The sequence below is a fragment of the Cyprinus carpio genome, chromosome B9 (assembly GCF_018340385.1).
Source record: "Cyprinus carpio isolate SPL01 chromosome B9, ASM1834038v1, whole genome shotgun sequence".
NCBI classification, from domain to species: domain Eukaryota; kingdom Metazoa; phylum Chordata; class Actinopteri; order Cypriniformes; family Cyprinidae; genus Cyprinus; species Cyprinus carpio.
The window spans coordinates 17,906,078-17,923,787 of NC_056605.1; the positions used below are offsets into that span (position 1 = coordinate 17,906,078).

General features: G+C 36.1%; 2 protein-coding genes and 1 non-coding gene across 3 annotated transcripts; 2 read left to right on the top strand and 1 right to left on the bottom strand.

Moving 5' to 3' along the window:
- Positions 1-750: 750 nt before the first annotated feature.
- On the bottom strand, positions 751-5,473 carry LOC109062519 (dehydrogenase/reductase SDR family member 12-like). The gene is made up of 10 exons (XM_019079611.2): positions 5,300-5,473; positions 5,029-5,162; positions 4,735-4,817; positions 4,539-4,631; positions 4,096-4,177; positions 3,807-3,868; positions 3,387-3,491; positions 1,959-2,049; positions 1,713-1,850; positions 751-1,568 (listed from the first exon to the last, which is right to left on the bottom strand). Exons 1-10 carry the CDS (start codon positions 5,353-5,355, stop codon positions 1,456-1,458), a joined length of 957 nt encoding a protein of 318 aa, XP_018935156.1. The 5' UTR covers positions 5,356-5,473; the 3' UTR covers positions 751-1,455.
- A 320-nt stretch (positions 5,474-5,793) lies between these two features.
- Positions 5,794-5,906, top strand: trnal-caa. Its single transcript has 2 exons — positions 5,794-5,831; positions 5,861-5,906. It is a non-coding gene; the product is annotated as a tRNA-Leu (tRNA).
- Positions 5,907-6,656: 750 nt separating this feature from the next.
- Positions 6,657-17,690, top strand: LOC109062521 (extended synaptotagmin-3-like). The gene is made up of 23 exons (XM_019079612.2): positions 6,657-7,763; positions 8,760-8,801; positions 8,947-9,081; positions 9,198-9,274; positions 9,387-9,456; positions 10,717-10,806; positions 10,910-10,965; positions 11,451-11,571; positions 11,668-11,844; positions 11,929-12,011; positions 12,096-12,144; positions 12,306-12,395; positions 12,572-12,634; positions 12,781-12,840; positions 13,983-14,054; positions 14,178-14,264; positions 14,425-14,574; positions 15,690-16,063; positions 16,149-16,247; positions 16,335-16,466; positions 16,571-16,676; positions 16,785-16,834; positions 17,222-17,690. The coding sequence occupies exons 1-23, from the start codon at positions 7,443-7,445 to the stop codon at positions 17,259-17,261; spliced, it is 2,544 nt and encodes an 847-aa protein (XP_018935157.1). The 5' UTR covers positions 6,657-7,442; the 3' UTR covers positions 17,262-17,690.
- Positions 17,691-17,710: the final 20 nt, after the last annotated feature.

A 17,710-nucleotide genomic window follows, 5' to 3' on the forward strand; every position in this document is an offset into this window, starting at 1 on the left:
TTTAAAGTTGTCCAAATGAAGTTTTGATGTATTTGTGGTAGGAAATTGACTAATATCTTCATGGAACATAATATATCCTTAACTTAATATTCTAATGATTTTTAGAATAAAAGAAAAATCGGTAATTTTGACCCATGCAATGTATTGTGACTTTTTACTGGTTTTGTGGTCCAGGGTCACAAATGTGGAGGTTGGATTGCCTGTTAGCTTTTAAAAAGGACCAATTTGACAAAAATGTCCATTTTAAAGTACACTTCCATTTAAAAGTTTGTGGTCAGTTTTTTGTGTTTTTGAAAAGAGTCTCTTAAGCTCAACAAGTCCTGCTTAATATTTATGTGGAAATAGTGATACATTTTGCAGGATTCTTTGATGAAGAAAAGCATTTACTTGGAAAAAGAAATCTTTTGTAACAAAAAAATTAATAAAAGTATTGATTTCTTTTAAGAATAAAGTCTCACTGACCCCAGACATTTGAACGGTAGTAAGTAAGTAAAAACTGGAGTGAAAGTCTTTTTTTTTTTTTTTTTGTAACTGGAGCAACACTGTTATTCTTTTACTGTTTGTAATGGTTCTTTAATTCTATAAATAAAAACCATTTCAAGTCCTGTGGTTTAGTCTCAGCTACCAGCTCATGTAAACACCATGAACACAATTTGGATTTTATCAGTTGTTTGGGCAAACAATAAAAGTTAATAAAAATAATAAACATATAATAATGACTTCCCTAAAAGATTGAGACAGAGAGATTAATTGGTCATTATTATCTTTAATTAGGAATCACGTCAGCTGTAACAAATTGACAAAAATAAAGTAATTTTTAGTTAATAACTAGCTAGTTAACTACAAACCCATTTGTAAGTGTATATAAGGGGCAGGTCTAGAATATTTCTTCATATTTATTTGTTTAATTTGAATAAGAGTTATAGGTAGTTTTGCATATCATGTTCTCAGACAGCTGAGTCTTGATGGCCATTTGTTTTTTGGAATAGCAGTTTTAGATTTATGAATAAAATAATCTGCTATTTCCATACTGCAACAGTTGTCTGATTCATCAAGCATGCAAACTCAATTCCTTGAGGTTGCTCTAGTCATTTAGCACAGCAGCTTCAACATTCATGTAAGAGGTAAGACTGCAAACAATTAATGCAGAACATTTGCGTAATGTTATCCACAGATGTCATTTTACTTAAAGATCGAGAAACTCAAAAAACTGCCATTGCAAAAAGTGGATGTACTAGTTTCTTGCCTCAAACAAATGCTTAGGAATGTATTTGTTTGAAGAACAGACAACAGGTTTGAAATATTTGAAACATTTCAGATTGTTATGGTAAGCTGTTTTGTTGCAGTATTCATGAGCTTTTCGCATTTTTGCAATTCTCACCGTTACTGAGAATGAATATCACAGCCTGTGTGTGGAATGATGGCTTCTGTGAATTTGCCAACTAACCCAAACAATTAACACTTGAATTTCACAGCGAGCTCTTCCAGCTTGCTCATCAGCTTCTGGTCTTCAGCCGGTGAAGACCTGGAGGAGGCCAGAGGCAGATGCGTAGAAACCGCTTTTCTGTCTGCAGATGAATTAGTTTGTGAAACAGAGGGCAAAGTTCAGTTACATGTTAAAGAGAGATTTAGTCTGCAACGTCAAAGACATGTTATAGATGATGTGTACAGCATACTAAAGCATGCTTTCACATTTTATAAAGATGCTTGACCTTGGAAGAAGAGGCCGCTTGGCTGTCTGCTGGCAGCATCTGATATGGCCAGCCACACCACTGTGTCTGCACCTTGAGCTTCAGTACGGAGTTTATTCTTCATTCTCTCATGAAAATCAGGCATGGATGACTGCACCGCTGTAGATGAAACAAAAACAAGATCTTTCTGACTGAGACCGCAAGATTCCTGTATCAATCAAGATATTTCCTTGCAGCTGATGTACACTACACACACATGCTGCCCACCTGGGGTGTCTGCCCAGCCTGGGTGCATGGACGAGAAGTGGATTTCTTTGTGCTGAGCTGCCCATTGCTCTGTCATGATCACCTGTTGCCTCTGAAAAAGATCACAGTTAGCATTAAATAACTCCAGATTCTTTACTAAAAACATGCTAAATAAAACAAAAATTGCATAAATATGAGGACAGTGAATCAGGTTACAATGACTATTATAACGTTCAATGTACAACCACAATTCCAGAGAAGTTGGGAGGTTTTGTAAAATGCAATACAATCAAGAATCTGTGATTTGTAAATTCTCTTTAACTTTTATTTAATTGACAAAAGTAAAAAGAAAAGATTTCCAAAGTTTTCACTGACCAACGTAAATGTATTTTGTAAATATGAACAAATTTCGCGAAAGAAATGTAAAACAAATCAAAAATCACATTTCGCAATGGAAAATTGAAAAGAACTTAGGTCTTTCACCATGTACCATACATAATATTGTGAAAAGATTCAAGGAATTCAGAGAAATCACAGTACATGTAGGGCAAGACAGAAAACCTCAGTTGAATGTGCTTGACCTTTGAGGCCTCAGATGGCATTGCATAAGAAACCGTCTTGCTGCCGCAGTATTAAATATAGCCAAATGGGCTCAGGAGTACTTCAGAAAACCACTGTCATTTGCATATCAAGAAATGCAACTTGAATATCTGTTACTCTAGGAAAAAGCTAGACATCAATTCTATGCAGTGATGCTGCCGGGTTCTCTGGGCCAGAGCTCATCTCAGATAGCCAAAAAGACAGTGAAAATGTGTGCTGTACTCAGATGAGTCCACATTTCAAATTGTTTCCGGGAAAAACGAATTTCGCATTCTCAGTCCCAAAGACCAAAGGGACCATCCAGACTTTCGTTAGCGACAGAAGCAAAAGCAAACGTCTGTCATGGTATGGAGGTGCAGCAGAGCAAACAGCATGGGTGACTGGCATATGTGTGAAGGTACCATTGACATGGAGGCTTATATTGGGACTGTACAGAGACACATACTACTATCAAGATGATGCTTTTCATGGGAAGTCCATGGTTATTAGATCAAGACAATGCCAGCCAGGACAAAAATTTTGTTTGCAAAACTTCAACAATTAGTATCCTCAATTCCCAAACAATGAAACATTGTAATTAAAAGGAAGTGTCCCAACTTCTCTGGAATTGGGGTTGTAACAAAGGCAGAGTGGCGATGCTGCTGGAATCTGTGCCACTGTATTGTGCTATTATTTTAACAGTGAATGATGGACTGGATTGGTAAGCCACCAAAAGCATAACGGTTACATTTTTGTATGCTTTTTAGTTAATGATTTTTTTAAGCCAAACAATAATATACATATAAAACAGATGCTGCACTGCAAAGTTTTTACTGATTTAAATTGTAAGTTTATAGTTTATAGTAGTACCTTGTTCTGTGCATAGGCCATGGTGCCGTCAAAAGAGCCTTTCTCAAACTGAAGGTCCTCTACATTTAACTTCTGAACCAGCATCCCACCAGATGACACAGTGATCTGTAATAAATATAAAATAATTCATAAAATAACTATAAAATAAAATAAACAATAAAAATAAAAAATAACATACAAAAATAATAATAAATAAATAAAAATGATTTCATTAATTTCTCTGAAACATTCATTACTAATAAAAAAATATGAAAATTTAAAAATGTAGTAATAATAATACAGTTTTAATGAAGTTGTTTTAACATTTATAAATTTCATAAACATGTCACTTAAGTCATTCATTTCTGGTAACATTGTGAGTATAAATGTGTCTGGAAACAGTTATTGACCATGCATTAGGATGCATTTCTTCACACTCACCACTCTGGGATTCTCTGACTTCTTCAGTGTGGGAATCAGCGCTGTTGTCAGTATGTACATCCCTGTAAAACACACAAGATGAGTGAGACGACTAGTCTCTCTTATCTCTTCTTGACCCTTGATTTCAAGAGGTGGCACTAAAAACGTTCTCTACCACAGGGGGTGGACCGTGACCTTTGTAACTCAATAGTATAAAACAGGTAAAACTAAAATACTGCAGTAAAAGCTCATACTTTGTTGTCCATATTGGAAAAATATATGATCAGAAAAAAAACATTAACCTTCTTACCTAGTGTGTTTGTCGCAAAGTTTTTCTCCAGGCCATCCTCTGTCAGTTCTCTCTGATTGACCATGCAACCTGCATTATTGATCTACAGTAATAAATCACAGGAAGGTAAAAGCATGACGATGCACATCACAGTCAAAGCAGTTATAAAATGACCATAAACCGATATGATATGCTAAATTAAATGTGCCATGTTACCAATGAAATATATTAGTTGGGGGAAGATGAAATATCTGTTTCTTTTTAAATAATTAATGTTAAATATTAATTAATTATTAATCTTTTTAAATTGATTTGACAAATTTATCAAAGTGCAGTTGCCCCCACATAATAACAGCAATATCCACGTGCATTAATGTGATTTTACTTTGTGTACAGGCTCTCACGACTTATTGTTTCAGCTCATTATTGCACGATGCTATGACTTAAACCTGGAGTGCATTTACCAGAACATGTAGATTGTGATTCTGAGAGAATCCACTAGCAAACTCCCACACTTTCCTGGGGCTGGACATGTCAACTAGGTGAACGTGGACATTCTGAAAGCAAATGAGAGACAAACTCAGACTAGAATTCACTATTTCTGTCCTATACCATGTAGAATAATTTTCTAATTATCTGCACGTATTTCTGAAAATATACCTCATTTTTACTTTGCTCCACAACGTCTTTTCTTGCCTCATTTGCACGATCTTCATTTCTGCACACCATATGTACGGTCCCACCTAAAGATAAACTTTTAATGAACTTTGAATGGCTGTTTTTAAAAGCACTGCACATCTTTTGCCAGTAGGAGTCACTGTTGCGTCCTTTTTGTTGGTTAAACTTTATCCTAAAAGTCTTAACTGGGTTTTGATGGAATGCACAAGACTTTCAAGTTGACAAGTTATTAAAGGACAAACTATAACCAAAATTAACAAATCCATATTTTCTCACCTCTTTTGGCGATTTCGCAGGCGGCGGCTTTACCGATGCCGCTGTTCGCTCCGGTGATGATGAACGAGCGGCCGCTCACATTCACCTCCAGGTCCGCCTCGTTAAAAAGCCTCGCCGCTGCCTCATAGCCGCCCCTGATGAGGAGCAGGGTTAATCAGATTTTAACTGGTGCACTGCAGAAACCTTCGATGGTAAATGACGTTTATGATTTGTGCTTATCAAAGTGTTAGGCTAAGTTAGCTAAAATGAAAATACACTGATAATGACGTACTTCGTATATTCCTGTAGACCCTTCAGGAACCAAACTGTGTTTCGGTAGAGAGACATCTTTTGGGTTTCACTCGTTCTCAGTCAAGAGCAGTGTCATAACATACGAGCACGCTGGAAATCAGAGCTACGCCCCTGTGGTGTTTAATAACAGATCACATGTTGAATGTGTTGTAAGCGCGAGTTACAACACGCATGCGCAGATCCCTTTGCTACGCTTGCGCGGATAAAACGATAAACGTTCTTCTCTCATTGAAAGCCTTAATTATGTGCACTTATTTGAAATAGTTTCTAAAACGGAAATGAAAACAGAAATATTTAGATTTGAGTTCTAGCATATACTGGCGTTGCATTTTATTTAGGGAAGTCAAATGTACCAACCTAAGTATTTTTCAACATTTGAACAGGCGCGCAAGATTTATCATGTACAGCATTTTTAGGAAGATTAATCATTTTCATTAATATGGATAGCGACAAATTCACAAACACTGCTTAGTTGTCAGGATGGCCGAGTGGTCTAAGGCGCCAGACTCAAGGTTCAGACCTTCCCAGTGAAAAATGGGTCTTCTGGTCTCCGAATGGAGGCGTGGGTTCGAATCCCACTTCTGACAAGATATTTTTTAAGTTGATTAAAACTGGGTATCCATTTCTTCGTAAAATATATTTGATTGTGGTTTAAACTGTAAAATGTACCCAGGAAAGGCAAGGTAAGGATAAACAAAACAAAACAAAAAAAAAAAAACAGTATAAAAATTATGTTTTATAATTTAGTGAATCAGAATTTAGGTGGGCTTAAATCAGGAACGACAGTAATCTCTCTCTCATTGCACTGCCATTGTGTCAAATTCAACTTTATGTTTTCCAATAAAAATAATTTATTTCTGTTTTAAGTGTTTTTATTATGCTCTGTCATGTGACACAATCAGTGGTCTTTGAGTTCGAGAGACAAGCAGTCATGTGTGTGAATGTCTTCTAATTTAAACAAGCAATAAAAGAGTAATAAGCAGCTTAAAGAGTAATAGCCTACCAAGACAGGTCAAGCTATTATCCATAAGTTTATCACTATGTACATAAAGTAGCTGATAAAAGGATGCTCTGGACTGCAATGACTTTGAAACCCCTTGAGATGGCGCAAGATCAAACAATGGCAATTAAATTTGAACTGCATATAAATACCTTGAAAAATGAATGCATATGTTAAAACATTCAGCAGGTCACGATCATAGGCTAAATATCGTGGCTTTAATTTTCACTATAACCATTTTATTTTATTTTTTAAATCGCGTTCACTTAAATGTTAGGTGTGAGAAAAATTACAAAATACTTTGCTATAAATACAAAAATTCAGATTGTGTACATATCAACATATTTTACGTTTAAGTAAGCAATAAGATGCGAGAGGCCGTGCTGTATCGTGAATAAATCACGGCTGGACATTTCTTGCTAGATGAAGGACCATCACCACTGACTGAGACTTGTTCTAGCACTTGTATATCATTGCTCTTTTGTTGATTTTGATTGCTTTCACTGTCCCCATTTGTAAATCGCTTTGGATAAAAGCGTCTGCTAAATGACTGAATGCAAATTTAAATGTTGTTTCTTTAAAATTATAGCCTACTTAAGTTGATCCAAGTGAAAAAAAATCGGCTTGCAATAAATCTCGGCCACTCACTCTGCTACATGAGCCACTATTTAATGCGACTTCGTCTTTCTAGTTCCACGAACAGTTCGCTTTAAATGCAATCGTTTGGTTTCGAGGCAGATCCTGTCTGTCAACTTATTGCAAGAACGACGTACTATTTCTCACACACAGAAAAGGGTGGAACTTAGGCGTGTCTACTTCGAGGCTGGCAGGTAAAAACCAAATGGATGGGAAACGCGGAAGTTCGCAAAAAATGGACAGAGTGTTTGCACAATCACAGTTGGTTTAATGGAGATGAAGTGACGGGTCACAGGGATGCTAAGCGCGTCTCGGTAAATCTTTTGTTTTCTCTTTTGGTCTGATGGTTGGATTTGATCTCAGGTAGCCAGGAAAACCAACCTCAGTACAACGATCGACAGGCGATGCGTCTCTGATGTGAATTCAGACGCTCGTCTACTACCTTCTCCAGAGCTTCAAAACAGCAGTCAGGCTCCAGAGTCACATAATGAGCGCTGCAGCCAGTGAGGGTCAAGTGCCCCCCATCTCTGCTGGAGATCCAGAGGGACTCAGTGCAAAAGATGTCAGTCAGTTGATCATGGAGTTCCTGATGTTCATGATGAGAGCGATTGTCCTGTGCTATCCCGTATACCTGACCGGCTCGCTTGGACTCAGCATCAGCTGGATTCTTCTGAGCATGGTGATGTGGACCATGTGGAAAAACAACCGCAGGTGGAAAGATCAGAGGATCGACACAGCCATTGACTTTTTGGAAAACGAGAAGCACGTGATCAACACTGAACTCAAAGCCATGAACATGCCAGCTTGGGTAGGTGGTCTTTTTGGCCTCTTTACTGACCTGGTATAATTTTAGTTTAAGTGATCTGTGCAACATGTATTTTAATCAGTTGCAAAGACGTAAACTAATTAGTATGTTGGTGGGGAAATACTGTACTGTACTGTACTTGTTTATATGCATACTTGGCATCTAAACAATAGCTGGTATTGAACTGTAAGAGGTGTGGCTTCTTGTTGTGTTGCTTTGGGAACATCATGCTCCAAGGTGTCAGCTTGAGTTTCTAAATTAAAATACCCAGCCCTTTTTAAAACAGGAATCTGACACACCCTATACTAAAGTTGAAAGAAATATATAAAATGGATTATGCTGTAAAAGAATTTTATTGGACCTGTAAAGTATAATTTTATAGTATCCTGATTTTATGTTGCTACAGTTCCCAAGATTTCCATGTCTACAAACCTCAGTATAACCCTGAAGGGGTAGTTCACCTAAAAATGAAAACTCTGCCATCATTTACTCACCCTTATGTCATCCCAAACCGGTATGATGATCTTTCTTCTGGCAAACACAGGAGATGTGCTGTTAGAGACAGCCAATTTTGAAAATTTTTATTTTGGTGTGAACTCTCCCTTTAGCCCTTTGTGACCAAAATCGACAAGCTGTTTCAGGTTCTTAGGTTGCTTATTGTCTTCTCTGTAAAATATCGCGGTGATATCACATATCTGATCTTCAGAATTGATTTAGATATAATAGATTCAAGGCCACAGATATTAATGACACCACAAAATAAAATTAAAACCGCCCTTTGAACCTTCTGATTTTTTTAGGGATTGATCTCATTCATATTTCATGAAAAGCTGAAAGGAAAACAGAATTATGTGGAATCTGATGTGCTAAAAATTAATTCATATTTAAGCAAGTTCTACACAAGTGTTTTTTTATTTCTAAACAAGTGAACCTTAATTTTGTGGTGAAATGTTCATTATTAGTCTGTTATTTATTTATCTCTCTCTCTTTCTCTGATAGATTCACTTTGCAGATGTTGAGAAGGCGGCTTGGATCAACAAGGTAAGATTTCTGCCTCAGATGTTGATTTGCACCTCTTATATGCTGGCGAATCTCATAAATTTGTCTGCCTGTGGGAGTCATACATTGTACTGTTTCAGTATTTTTGCTGTTATTGCATGTCTATAAATGTGCTTGTTTGTTGTAGATTCTTCAGCAAGCATGGCCGTTCTTTGGCATGTACATGGAAAAGCTTCTCATTGATAACATTCAGCCAACTGTAAGAACGTCCAGCTCCCATCTGAAGACCTTCACCTTCACTAAAGTTCACATGGGACAGAATGTACGATTCCATAATCATCCATTAATGTTGCCCTCTCACTGGCAATAGACTGTATTAGCCCATTATTATATTTCAGCAGTCATACAGAAGCTTACAATTGTGTATTTGCATTTCAGGCTCCAACTATTACAGGGGTACGAGTGTACACACATGAGCTGGAAACAAAAGAGGTCATCCTCGACTTCAACATTATGTGAGCTATGGCATCAAACTTCATTTTGACACCAGATTATCTTGCTATCCCATATATGACTGACATCTTCCTGAAATATTTTAAAGCTCTCTTTTCCTTTTATCTCCTGTAGTTATGATGCTGATGTAGACATTGATGCAGATGTTAAACCAGCCATCAAAGTAGGAGTCAAAGGCCTTCAGGTTAGTGAAGGAATAATTGAATTTAATGATAATAGATGGCATTTTCTTCAGTTGAAATTTAAGAGTTGCCTTTTATGTCAGGCAAGGCTACGTTTTTGATTTACACTGCCTTTTAAAAGTTTGGGGTCTGTGAGAAGTCTTTAAAGACTTATGCTCACCACGGCTGTATTTACAGTATTTGCTCAAATATACAATAAAAGTAGTAATAATGTGAAATATAATTGCAATTAAAAAAAAAACTGTTTTCTTTTCAACTATTTTTAAATATAATTTATTTCTATGGCAAAGCTGAATTTTCAGTAGATATTACTCTAGTTTTCAGTGTCACATGGTCCTTCAGAAATCATTATAATTTGTTGCTTTGGTTCTAAAGAAACATTTCTTACTATTAATAAGTAACAATATAAAAAAAAAATAGTTGAGTTGCTTGATATTGTTATGGAAAACAGTGATACTTTTTAAAAAACTTTTTTTTGATGAACAGAACATTAAAAAGAACAGAATTTATTTTAAAAAGAAATCTTTTGTAACATTCTAAATGTCTTTTCTGTCACTTTTAATCAGGGTAATGCAAAAAGTATTGAAAAAAGTATTAATTTTCTCCCAAAAAAGAAAGAAAAAAGAAAGAATCAATCAATCAAACAATCTTGCTGAGACCACTCCGATCATTAGGATCAAGTCAGTTAGAAATGCCAAGAGTTCACACAAAACAAGGGGAATCCACTTTTAGCTATTATGCCGCCTGCAGTTGGAATCAGCTTCCAGAAGAGATTAGATATGCTAAAACATTAGCCACATTTAAATCCAGACTCAAAACTCATCCGTTCAACTGTGCATTTACTGAATGAGCACTGTGCTACATCCGAACTGATTGCACTGTATTTTATGTATAATCATTTTCTATTCGTAACCCTTTTAATTAATTTTAAATCAATTTTTAAATCCAAGTTTTAAAATTCGTTGTTTTTATTGTTATTACTTTTTAATCATTATTTTAATTCAATTTATTTAAAACACTTTAAATTGTATGTATGAAACGTGCTATATAAATAAAATATATATAATAAAATAAATATATAAATAAAAAATATATAAATAAACTTGCCTTTTTATAAAAATGACTTAAATGTCTTAATTGGACTATGGCCTAATCCTGGTTTAGGCTAAGCCCTGTCTATGAAACCAGACCTTAATGTATTAAAAAAGTTACTGAATATGAAAGCAATTAACAACTATAAATGTGTTTATTTTTTCTTTCAGCTTCAGGGAATGCTACGTGTAATTCTGGAGCCTCTGATTGGCCAGTCACCCCTTGTAGGTGGAGTCACCATGTTCTTCATCCGTCGACCTGTGAGTATGGACATTACATGCAATTGGCTAGTTTAAAATAAAAAATAACAAGTGTCATGAGTTCATTAGTTCAAAATGTGAACATTTTAAATTAAATTTCCAGGCTCTGCAACTCAATTGGACTGGAATGACTAATGTTTTGGATGGCCCAGGACTTAAGTATGTTCATAGATTTGAATTATTTTTGATTGTGACTCAATAAACAGTTGAAAGTTCCATACACATTTGTTAAATTTATGATTTTGTTTTTGTAGTTAACAGGTCAAAGTATTTTTATCACATTATTTAATAACTTACTTTTGTCAGTTATTTTTGTCAGTTGTTTTGTCTAAACAAAACAATGGACAAACCAAACTAGCTAGCCACACTTCTTTAAAATTGCTTCAGGACATGGAATGTTGTTATACAAGTTTACATATAGACAAATGTGTGTAACATGAAAGCCTCCAGTACAGGGAGGGATAAATAGTACAGGATTATTAAAGATTAAAGCTTGCTAAGCCTCTCTTTCTGTCACCCAGAAAAATCTTTCAGTTACAAAGTTTAGTGGCCATTGAGAAAACCAGGGATTTCTCAATACATTAAACAAACGTGATAATTAGTGTTCATTGCCATGCAAATCTGACTCTCTATTTCCTCTCTAGTCATTTTTCAGAATCGGCCATTGTGGATATCATCGCCTCTCTCATGGTTCTGCCCAATCGCATGTGCATCCCTTTGATCGATCAAGTCAAGGTTGACCAAATGAAGTTTCCTCTTCCTCGAGTAAGACTGGGAATAATTGGCTCCCATTGCTAAAATCAGTCAAAGAACTTTCTGTTTTCAAAAATGCAGACTGTTACACCATGTGAACATTTTTAGGGTGTTGTACGGGTCCATGTTTTGGAGGCCCGGGATCTTGTAGCAAAGGACACGTACATGATGGGACTTGTAAAGGGCAAGTCAGATCCATATACTGTGCTGAGGGTCGGAAACAAGCAATTCAAAACAAAGACCATCAAAGAAACCTTGAATCCACGCTGGAATGAAGTTTATGAGGTAATTTTGAGCAATCCTCAATATATTAGTACAAAGCCATTTCAGATGGGAAATAGTGATCGCATGAATATTTGTTTTCAATAGTTTGTCATTCATGAAGCTCCTGGGCAAGAGTTGGAGGTGGAACTTTATGACGAAGACACGGATGCAGATGACTTTTTGGGCAGGTAATGATGAGTTTGCTCAGATCATGGCCATTATTTTGTCCATCTTATGCGATTTTGTGTGAGATATTGGATTGTCTGCCACAGGTACAGTTTGGATTGTGGGGATGTGAGGAAAAACAGAGAATTAGATGAGGTGAGCTTTAGAAAGATCTGAATTGCCGTGCTTCTTAACCGATAGTTAAACAAAGACTTTTTCAGAATTTCTCTGTACATCAAAAAAGTGCTAAATATTCTATGATATAAAATGAATATCATTTGTGTTGTTGTTCACCAAGTTTTGTCTTTGATTTGCAGTGGTTCACCCTTGAGGACATTGAGACTGGTCAGATACATATGAAATTGCAATGGTTTTCTTTGCACACAAACCCAGCACTACTGAAGGAGGTAAGCTTATTATAATAGTGTACATCATTTATATGCTGTGCCAGATGGTCAAAATACCTGCTGTGATTTAAGTGGTGTATTGTCTAATAAAATGTGTGTGTGTTTGTTTCAATCTGATTATTATATTATTAATGAAAAGGTGTTTTAATGGATTTTTATTCAATTGCATATTTCAGACCAGAGATGGGCTCGCTTGTGCCATGTTGGCTGTGTACTTAGATAGTGCATCTAATCTGCCTGTGAGTATATATTTACAATGAGAGCACAACTAAAAAACTGTCAGCCTATCATAACACAAACACAGCATGTGAGAACGAGATATTTTGTAATCTATCTTCTTTCTTTCTTTTTTTCTTACATACTTACCATTTTTTGTTGCCTTTAGAAAGACCAGCGTGAATTCACCCATAATGAAAAGCATGGAAAACCACCCAAAGAATCTCGGGTAAGAAGTGGCCAATATTGTCCTCGGCTTTTTGTGGGAAGAATGAAGCACATCCAAAAACCTCTCAGAATTAATACCAGCAAAACTATATGGTTAAACGAATAAACTTTTCATATAGGTTTAATGGAACGATGAAAATGCTATCATCATTTGGTCACCTTTGCATTGTTCCAAACCTGTATGTTGTTATTTTTGCAGTGGAAAACAGCTGGAGATAAAAAACAAAACAAAATGGTGATTCATAGTGACCAGCTTCAAAAGGGATCCATAAAAGTACACCACAAATACCATAAAAATACCACATAATGTACCATAAGTAGTCTTCTGGAACCATATGATAGGTTTGTGTGAGGAGCAGACTGAAATTTAAATTAATTTTGGCCTTAATATCAGCGAGTAATTGATGACTGAATGATTTTTGTGATTTATTCCTTTAAGCCTTTCTTGAAAGTTTGTGTATTAGGCTTTCTCCCCTTAGGCTTTTCTTTCTTTTTCTGTTGTTGGGGCAAAAAGCTAGATATCTAGGTATTTCACTCTTACTCCTCTCATGCGTCTGGAATGCAGCCTCCTGCCATCTTGCACTGAATATGGAGCATTTCAGAGATTATATCATAGCGTTTAGCTGTAAGCATGATAAAGTCAAGGCACAGGTTTTAGTTTCTGCTTCTCTGTAATTGTAGCAACCTGTTTAACTGGTTTCTACCACTAGTTCAACTATGAAAATGATCAAGTTAACAGCATATTCATCATGCAAATTAAAAGGTGAAACATTAGGACTTTTTCTTGGTCTTTTTTCCATAGTGTCGTAGTCTCCTAATCGTAATATCACACCTATTAGTGGAGTAATCTGCTGGTCAGGACATAGAAGTGAAAAACATTTCCCACTAGCTAAAAAATATATCATTTCCAAGAATTGGTACCTGACATAAATGTAAATCCGTGCTAGATTGTTTTGAAAACAGTCTAAATCCTGTAATCACAAATGACTGGAAAGGTCAAGAAAAAGTCAAGGGAATTCATGATCATGGAAAGTTATAGGAATTCAAAGAATTTGGGAACCAAAACTCATGGTTATTTAGAATATACATAATCAAAATGTGTCTATGAGTTTGATTTCCATTTGTGTCCATTTTAAATCGCAGCTCACCAGAAGAACTAATGATCCCAACTCATACGTGGAGTTTACCATTGATCAGCAAAGTCAAAAAACCAAGGTATTTAAATTTTTGGAATGTAATTCTAATGATAATCCACTCTGTTTCCTAGTTTTTAAACACAATGAATCAGACATTTAGAAGCTGGAGTGTTTTCATCTGTGTTTGTTTCTTTTCTGAAAGGTTGTGTTGGCCTCGAAAGACCCGACTTATGATGAATGCTTCACATTCTTTGTGCACAGTGTGAATAACCAAGTGTTGAATGTCGAGGTAAACCTATCATAAAACCATAACCTATTTTGCAATCATAAAGAATGAACTATTCTTTTTCCTCCATACACAAAACTTGATAAATATAACAAACACAAATTGTATTATTATATAATATACAGAAAATGATGTGTCTCTTTCTGTTATCCTGTGGCCTCAGGTAAAAGAACACGAGAAAAAATCATCTCTGGGCAAACTCACTCTGCCGTTGGTCCGGCTGCTCAATGTATCCGACATGACCCTGGACCAGCGCTTTCAGCTTGAGCGCTCCGGAGCCAACAGCCACATCAAGATGAAAGCTGTTCTCAGGGTGAGGGAGTGAACTACAGCTGCTGTTTTTATTTTATTCAGCACACGGATTTTACCTGGATTTAAAAAACACTTTACCTTAATGTTGAATGCAGTTACGTTGTTTAATGCATCAGGTATCATGAAATAACATTAAACGTTACAGCATTTATTTAGGTTAATAAAAAAAAAAATCTGCATTACAATTTGCATAAATTACATAATATATTTTAATGAATATAAATTAAAAACGAACAGTAGTATATTTAAATTTATTAACTTAGATTCATAAATGGTGTCAAAATTATTTTCAGTGTTATTTTATAATACATTAATTAATTGTAACTAATTTAAAGGGATAGTTCACCAAAAAAAGAAAATTCTGTCATGAATTACTCACCCTCATGTCGTTCCACTCCCAAGACCTTTGTTCATCTTCAGAACACAAATTAACATTTTTTTGATGGAATTTGAAAGCTCTCTGACCAGACAACAAGGATATTACCACGATCAATGCACAGAAACGGAGCAAGGACATTGGTAAAAAGGTCCATGTGACATCAGGGGTTCAATGTAATTTAGCTTTCAGATTCCATCAAAAATATCTTTGTGTTCTGAAGATGAATCCCTATCCCTTTATCCTTCTACAAAGTATTACAGTCATATTTGTAGTTTCTACAATACATTGTGGTCTTTATTGCTAGTGAACCTATATTTTTTTTGTGTGTTTTTTTTACCTAATGTAATATAATGGATTTGTTGGACAAGGGCAAGTCATACAACCTGTCCATGTTGACATCCGCCTTTACTATCTTCTTCCAAGTAATAGATGAATTTGTCCTTTGTCGTCAGCAACTAAAAATATGACATTCCCCCCCCCCCCCCCCCCACATCTTATTTATTTCGCTATCCTGCCATCCACAACCCAATCAGAACAGACCTGCATCCCAAGTTTGAGTCACAGCCAACCAGTTTAGAACCACTGAGCTGAAGAACAATGAAAGTTTTTGATGTGTATTTATTTAGGTGTTTTATTGTTTATCAAGACACGAATGACTATCATAATGACTGTAGTATTGTAATATTTGCTGGGATAATGGTTAACAAAAATTCCTTTACACCTGTCGTCTCAATTAGATTCTTACGTTGGAGAAACTGGAACCAAAGGTTGTCGCTCCACCCAATCAGGCTAAGGAAAAGGTCTCATCTCCAACTCCAGTTCCAGCTCAGCCTGCACAGAGCAATGCGAAAGAAAAAGTGCCTGTTTCATCTGCCCCACTCTCCAGGACACAGACTGTTCCTGCCCCTGTGCCATCTTCAGTCAGCTCCTATAATGAACTCCAAGCAGAGTATACTCCCTACCGACGTAGCACTTTTGTTGGCACAGAGGCGCTGCGTTCGACCCCCTCCACCCCCAGTCAAATGCGTCGCTACGATTCCCACAGTCTGTTGTCAGAGAACTCCATAGCTTCTTCTCGCTTCGATCTAACCGACAACGTCCCTTATCCAGAGTAGGTACAATCTGGTGCTGCTTACAAATGTTGTGTTCTACAAAAATCTTCAGATTTAACTTATGAGTTCATATGTTCATTAAAGGGCCATCCTGAATCATCAGGGCAGCTTTGGGCAGATTCAGCTCACATTGCGTTATGCCACCTTAAGGAAGCGGCTCATTGTTATTGTCAGCTGCTGCAAGTGAGACGCTTATCCCTCCTGTTTTATTTAAATTGTAATGATTTTCACAGATCAAAGATTCATAAAAGCTATTATTTTGCTGCCTAGGGATCTGGTCTCCTGCAGCGAGAGCGGCTCTGATACTTACGTCCGCATATATCTGCTGCCTGATCAGACGTGGAAGCACCGCAAGCGCACTCCGGTTAAAAAGAAGACTGTGGACCCTGTCTTCAATGAGACGTTAGAGAAGTTTTTCGCCATTTGAAAACCAGGCATTATCTTTTGTTAGTATTAACTTTTGTTAGAAATGTTTCAAAGATTTCTGACATAACTCTCTATCTCAGATTTGAGTTTGCCGTGTCAATGGAGGAAGCAAGAACAAGAAAGTTGGATGTTGCAGTAAAAAACAATAAAATGCTTCACAAAAGAGAGCGAAAGGAGATTGGAATGGTAAGTAGATAAAGAATGTGGATTGACATGGATGAAAACATAGATCAAAAACATGTTCTAACTACCGGGACTGTCACTTTAAAAAAATAAATTTTCTTCTTTTTTAAAGTTTTGATTGATATGTCTGAAATTGATCTGATCAAGGGATCCACAGAATGGTAAGGACAGCAAATGTTGTCAGCTTAATTTTTTTGCAATGAATGCAATAGGTTGGGTTCCAGAATTGAAAACTTCATTTTCTTCATAGGGAAACTGATTTTTAATGACAAATTATGAAGCTTAAAGACCGTTGTGAGCTCAGAGGTTGTATTCAGCTCACAGCTGGTTGGTTTGCTTCATGCCATATAATGCTTTAAATACGACTTTTTTAAAATCCTTATTGGAAAAAGTAATAGAAAAAATACTTCCAGAACCAACGCAACTGAAAAAGTTGGCACTAATGCACTCTGTTGCACATCTGATTTTTTAATTTGTAAGGTTCAATAAGATGGTGCAGATGGTTTATGTTTAACCCGTTTTTTTTTTCATTTCTCTCTGATGAACAGGTATGAACTCACTCTCCCTGGACTAAAGAAGATAAACTAGCAGAACTAGTCACAAATTAACTGAGCAAATTTATTATTTGCTCATAATTTTATTTGTTTCAGGCTGAAAACTATCTAGATGAGACAGACTTAGCACTTTGACAATGATTTGGTGATTTGAATATATAATTCCTAATATTTCCTGATGATTTTGTGTCTCTTTGCTGATGTTGACCTCATGCCATACGTTTTTTTTTTTTTTTGACATTCATTTTCACTTAAATTCTTTTTGTGTGTGTGATATAGTAATTCTTGACATGATAGAAGGTGATCTGGCTTTCAATATTTTTTCAACCTTTCTGTGCAGGTATATATGTGACCCTGGACCACAAAACCAGTCATAAGGGTCAATTTTTCCAAAATTTATACATCATCTGGAATAAATACGCTTTCCATTGATGTATGGTTTGTTATGATAGGACAACATTTGGCCGAGATACAACTCTTTGA

Bases quoted from the DNA above. Each gene is read 5' to 3' on its own strand.
- LOC109062521 (XM_019079612.2), top strand. From the start codon at position 7,443: ATGAGCGCTGCAGCCAGTGAGGGTCAAGTGCCCCCCATCTCTGCTGGA. The intron at 9,082-9,197 runs GTACGATTCCAT...TTTGCATTTCAG, and splicing joins AAGTTCACATGGGACAGAAT to GCTCCAACTATTACAGGGGT. The intron at 11,845-11,928 runs GTAATTTTGAGC...TGTTTTCAATAG, and splicing joins GCTGGAATGAAGTTTATGAG to TTTGTCATTCATGAAGCTCC.
- LOC109062519 (XM_019079611.2), bottom strand. From the start codon at position 5,355: ATGTCTCTCTACCGAAACACAGTTTGGTTCCTGAAGGGTCTACAGGAA. The intron at 4,818-5,028 runs GTGAGAAAATAT...GTTTATCTTTAG, and splicing joins CTGCGAAATCGCCAAAAGAG to GTGGGACCGTACATATGGTG. The intron at 1,851-1,958 runs GTGGGCAGCATG...TTTCATCTACAG, and splicing joins AGGCTGGGCAGACACCCCAG to CGGTGCAGTCATCCATGCCT.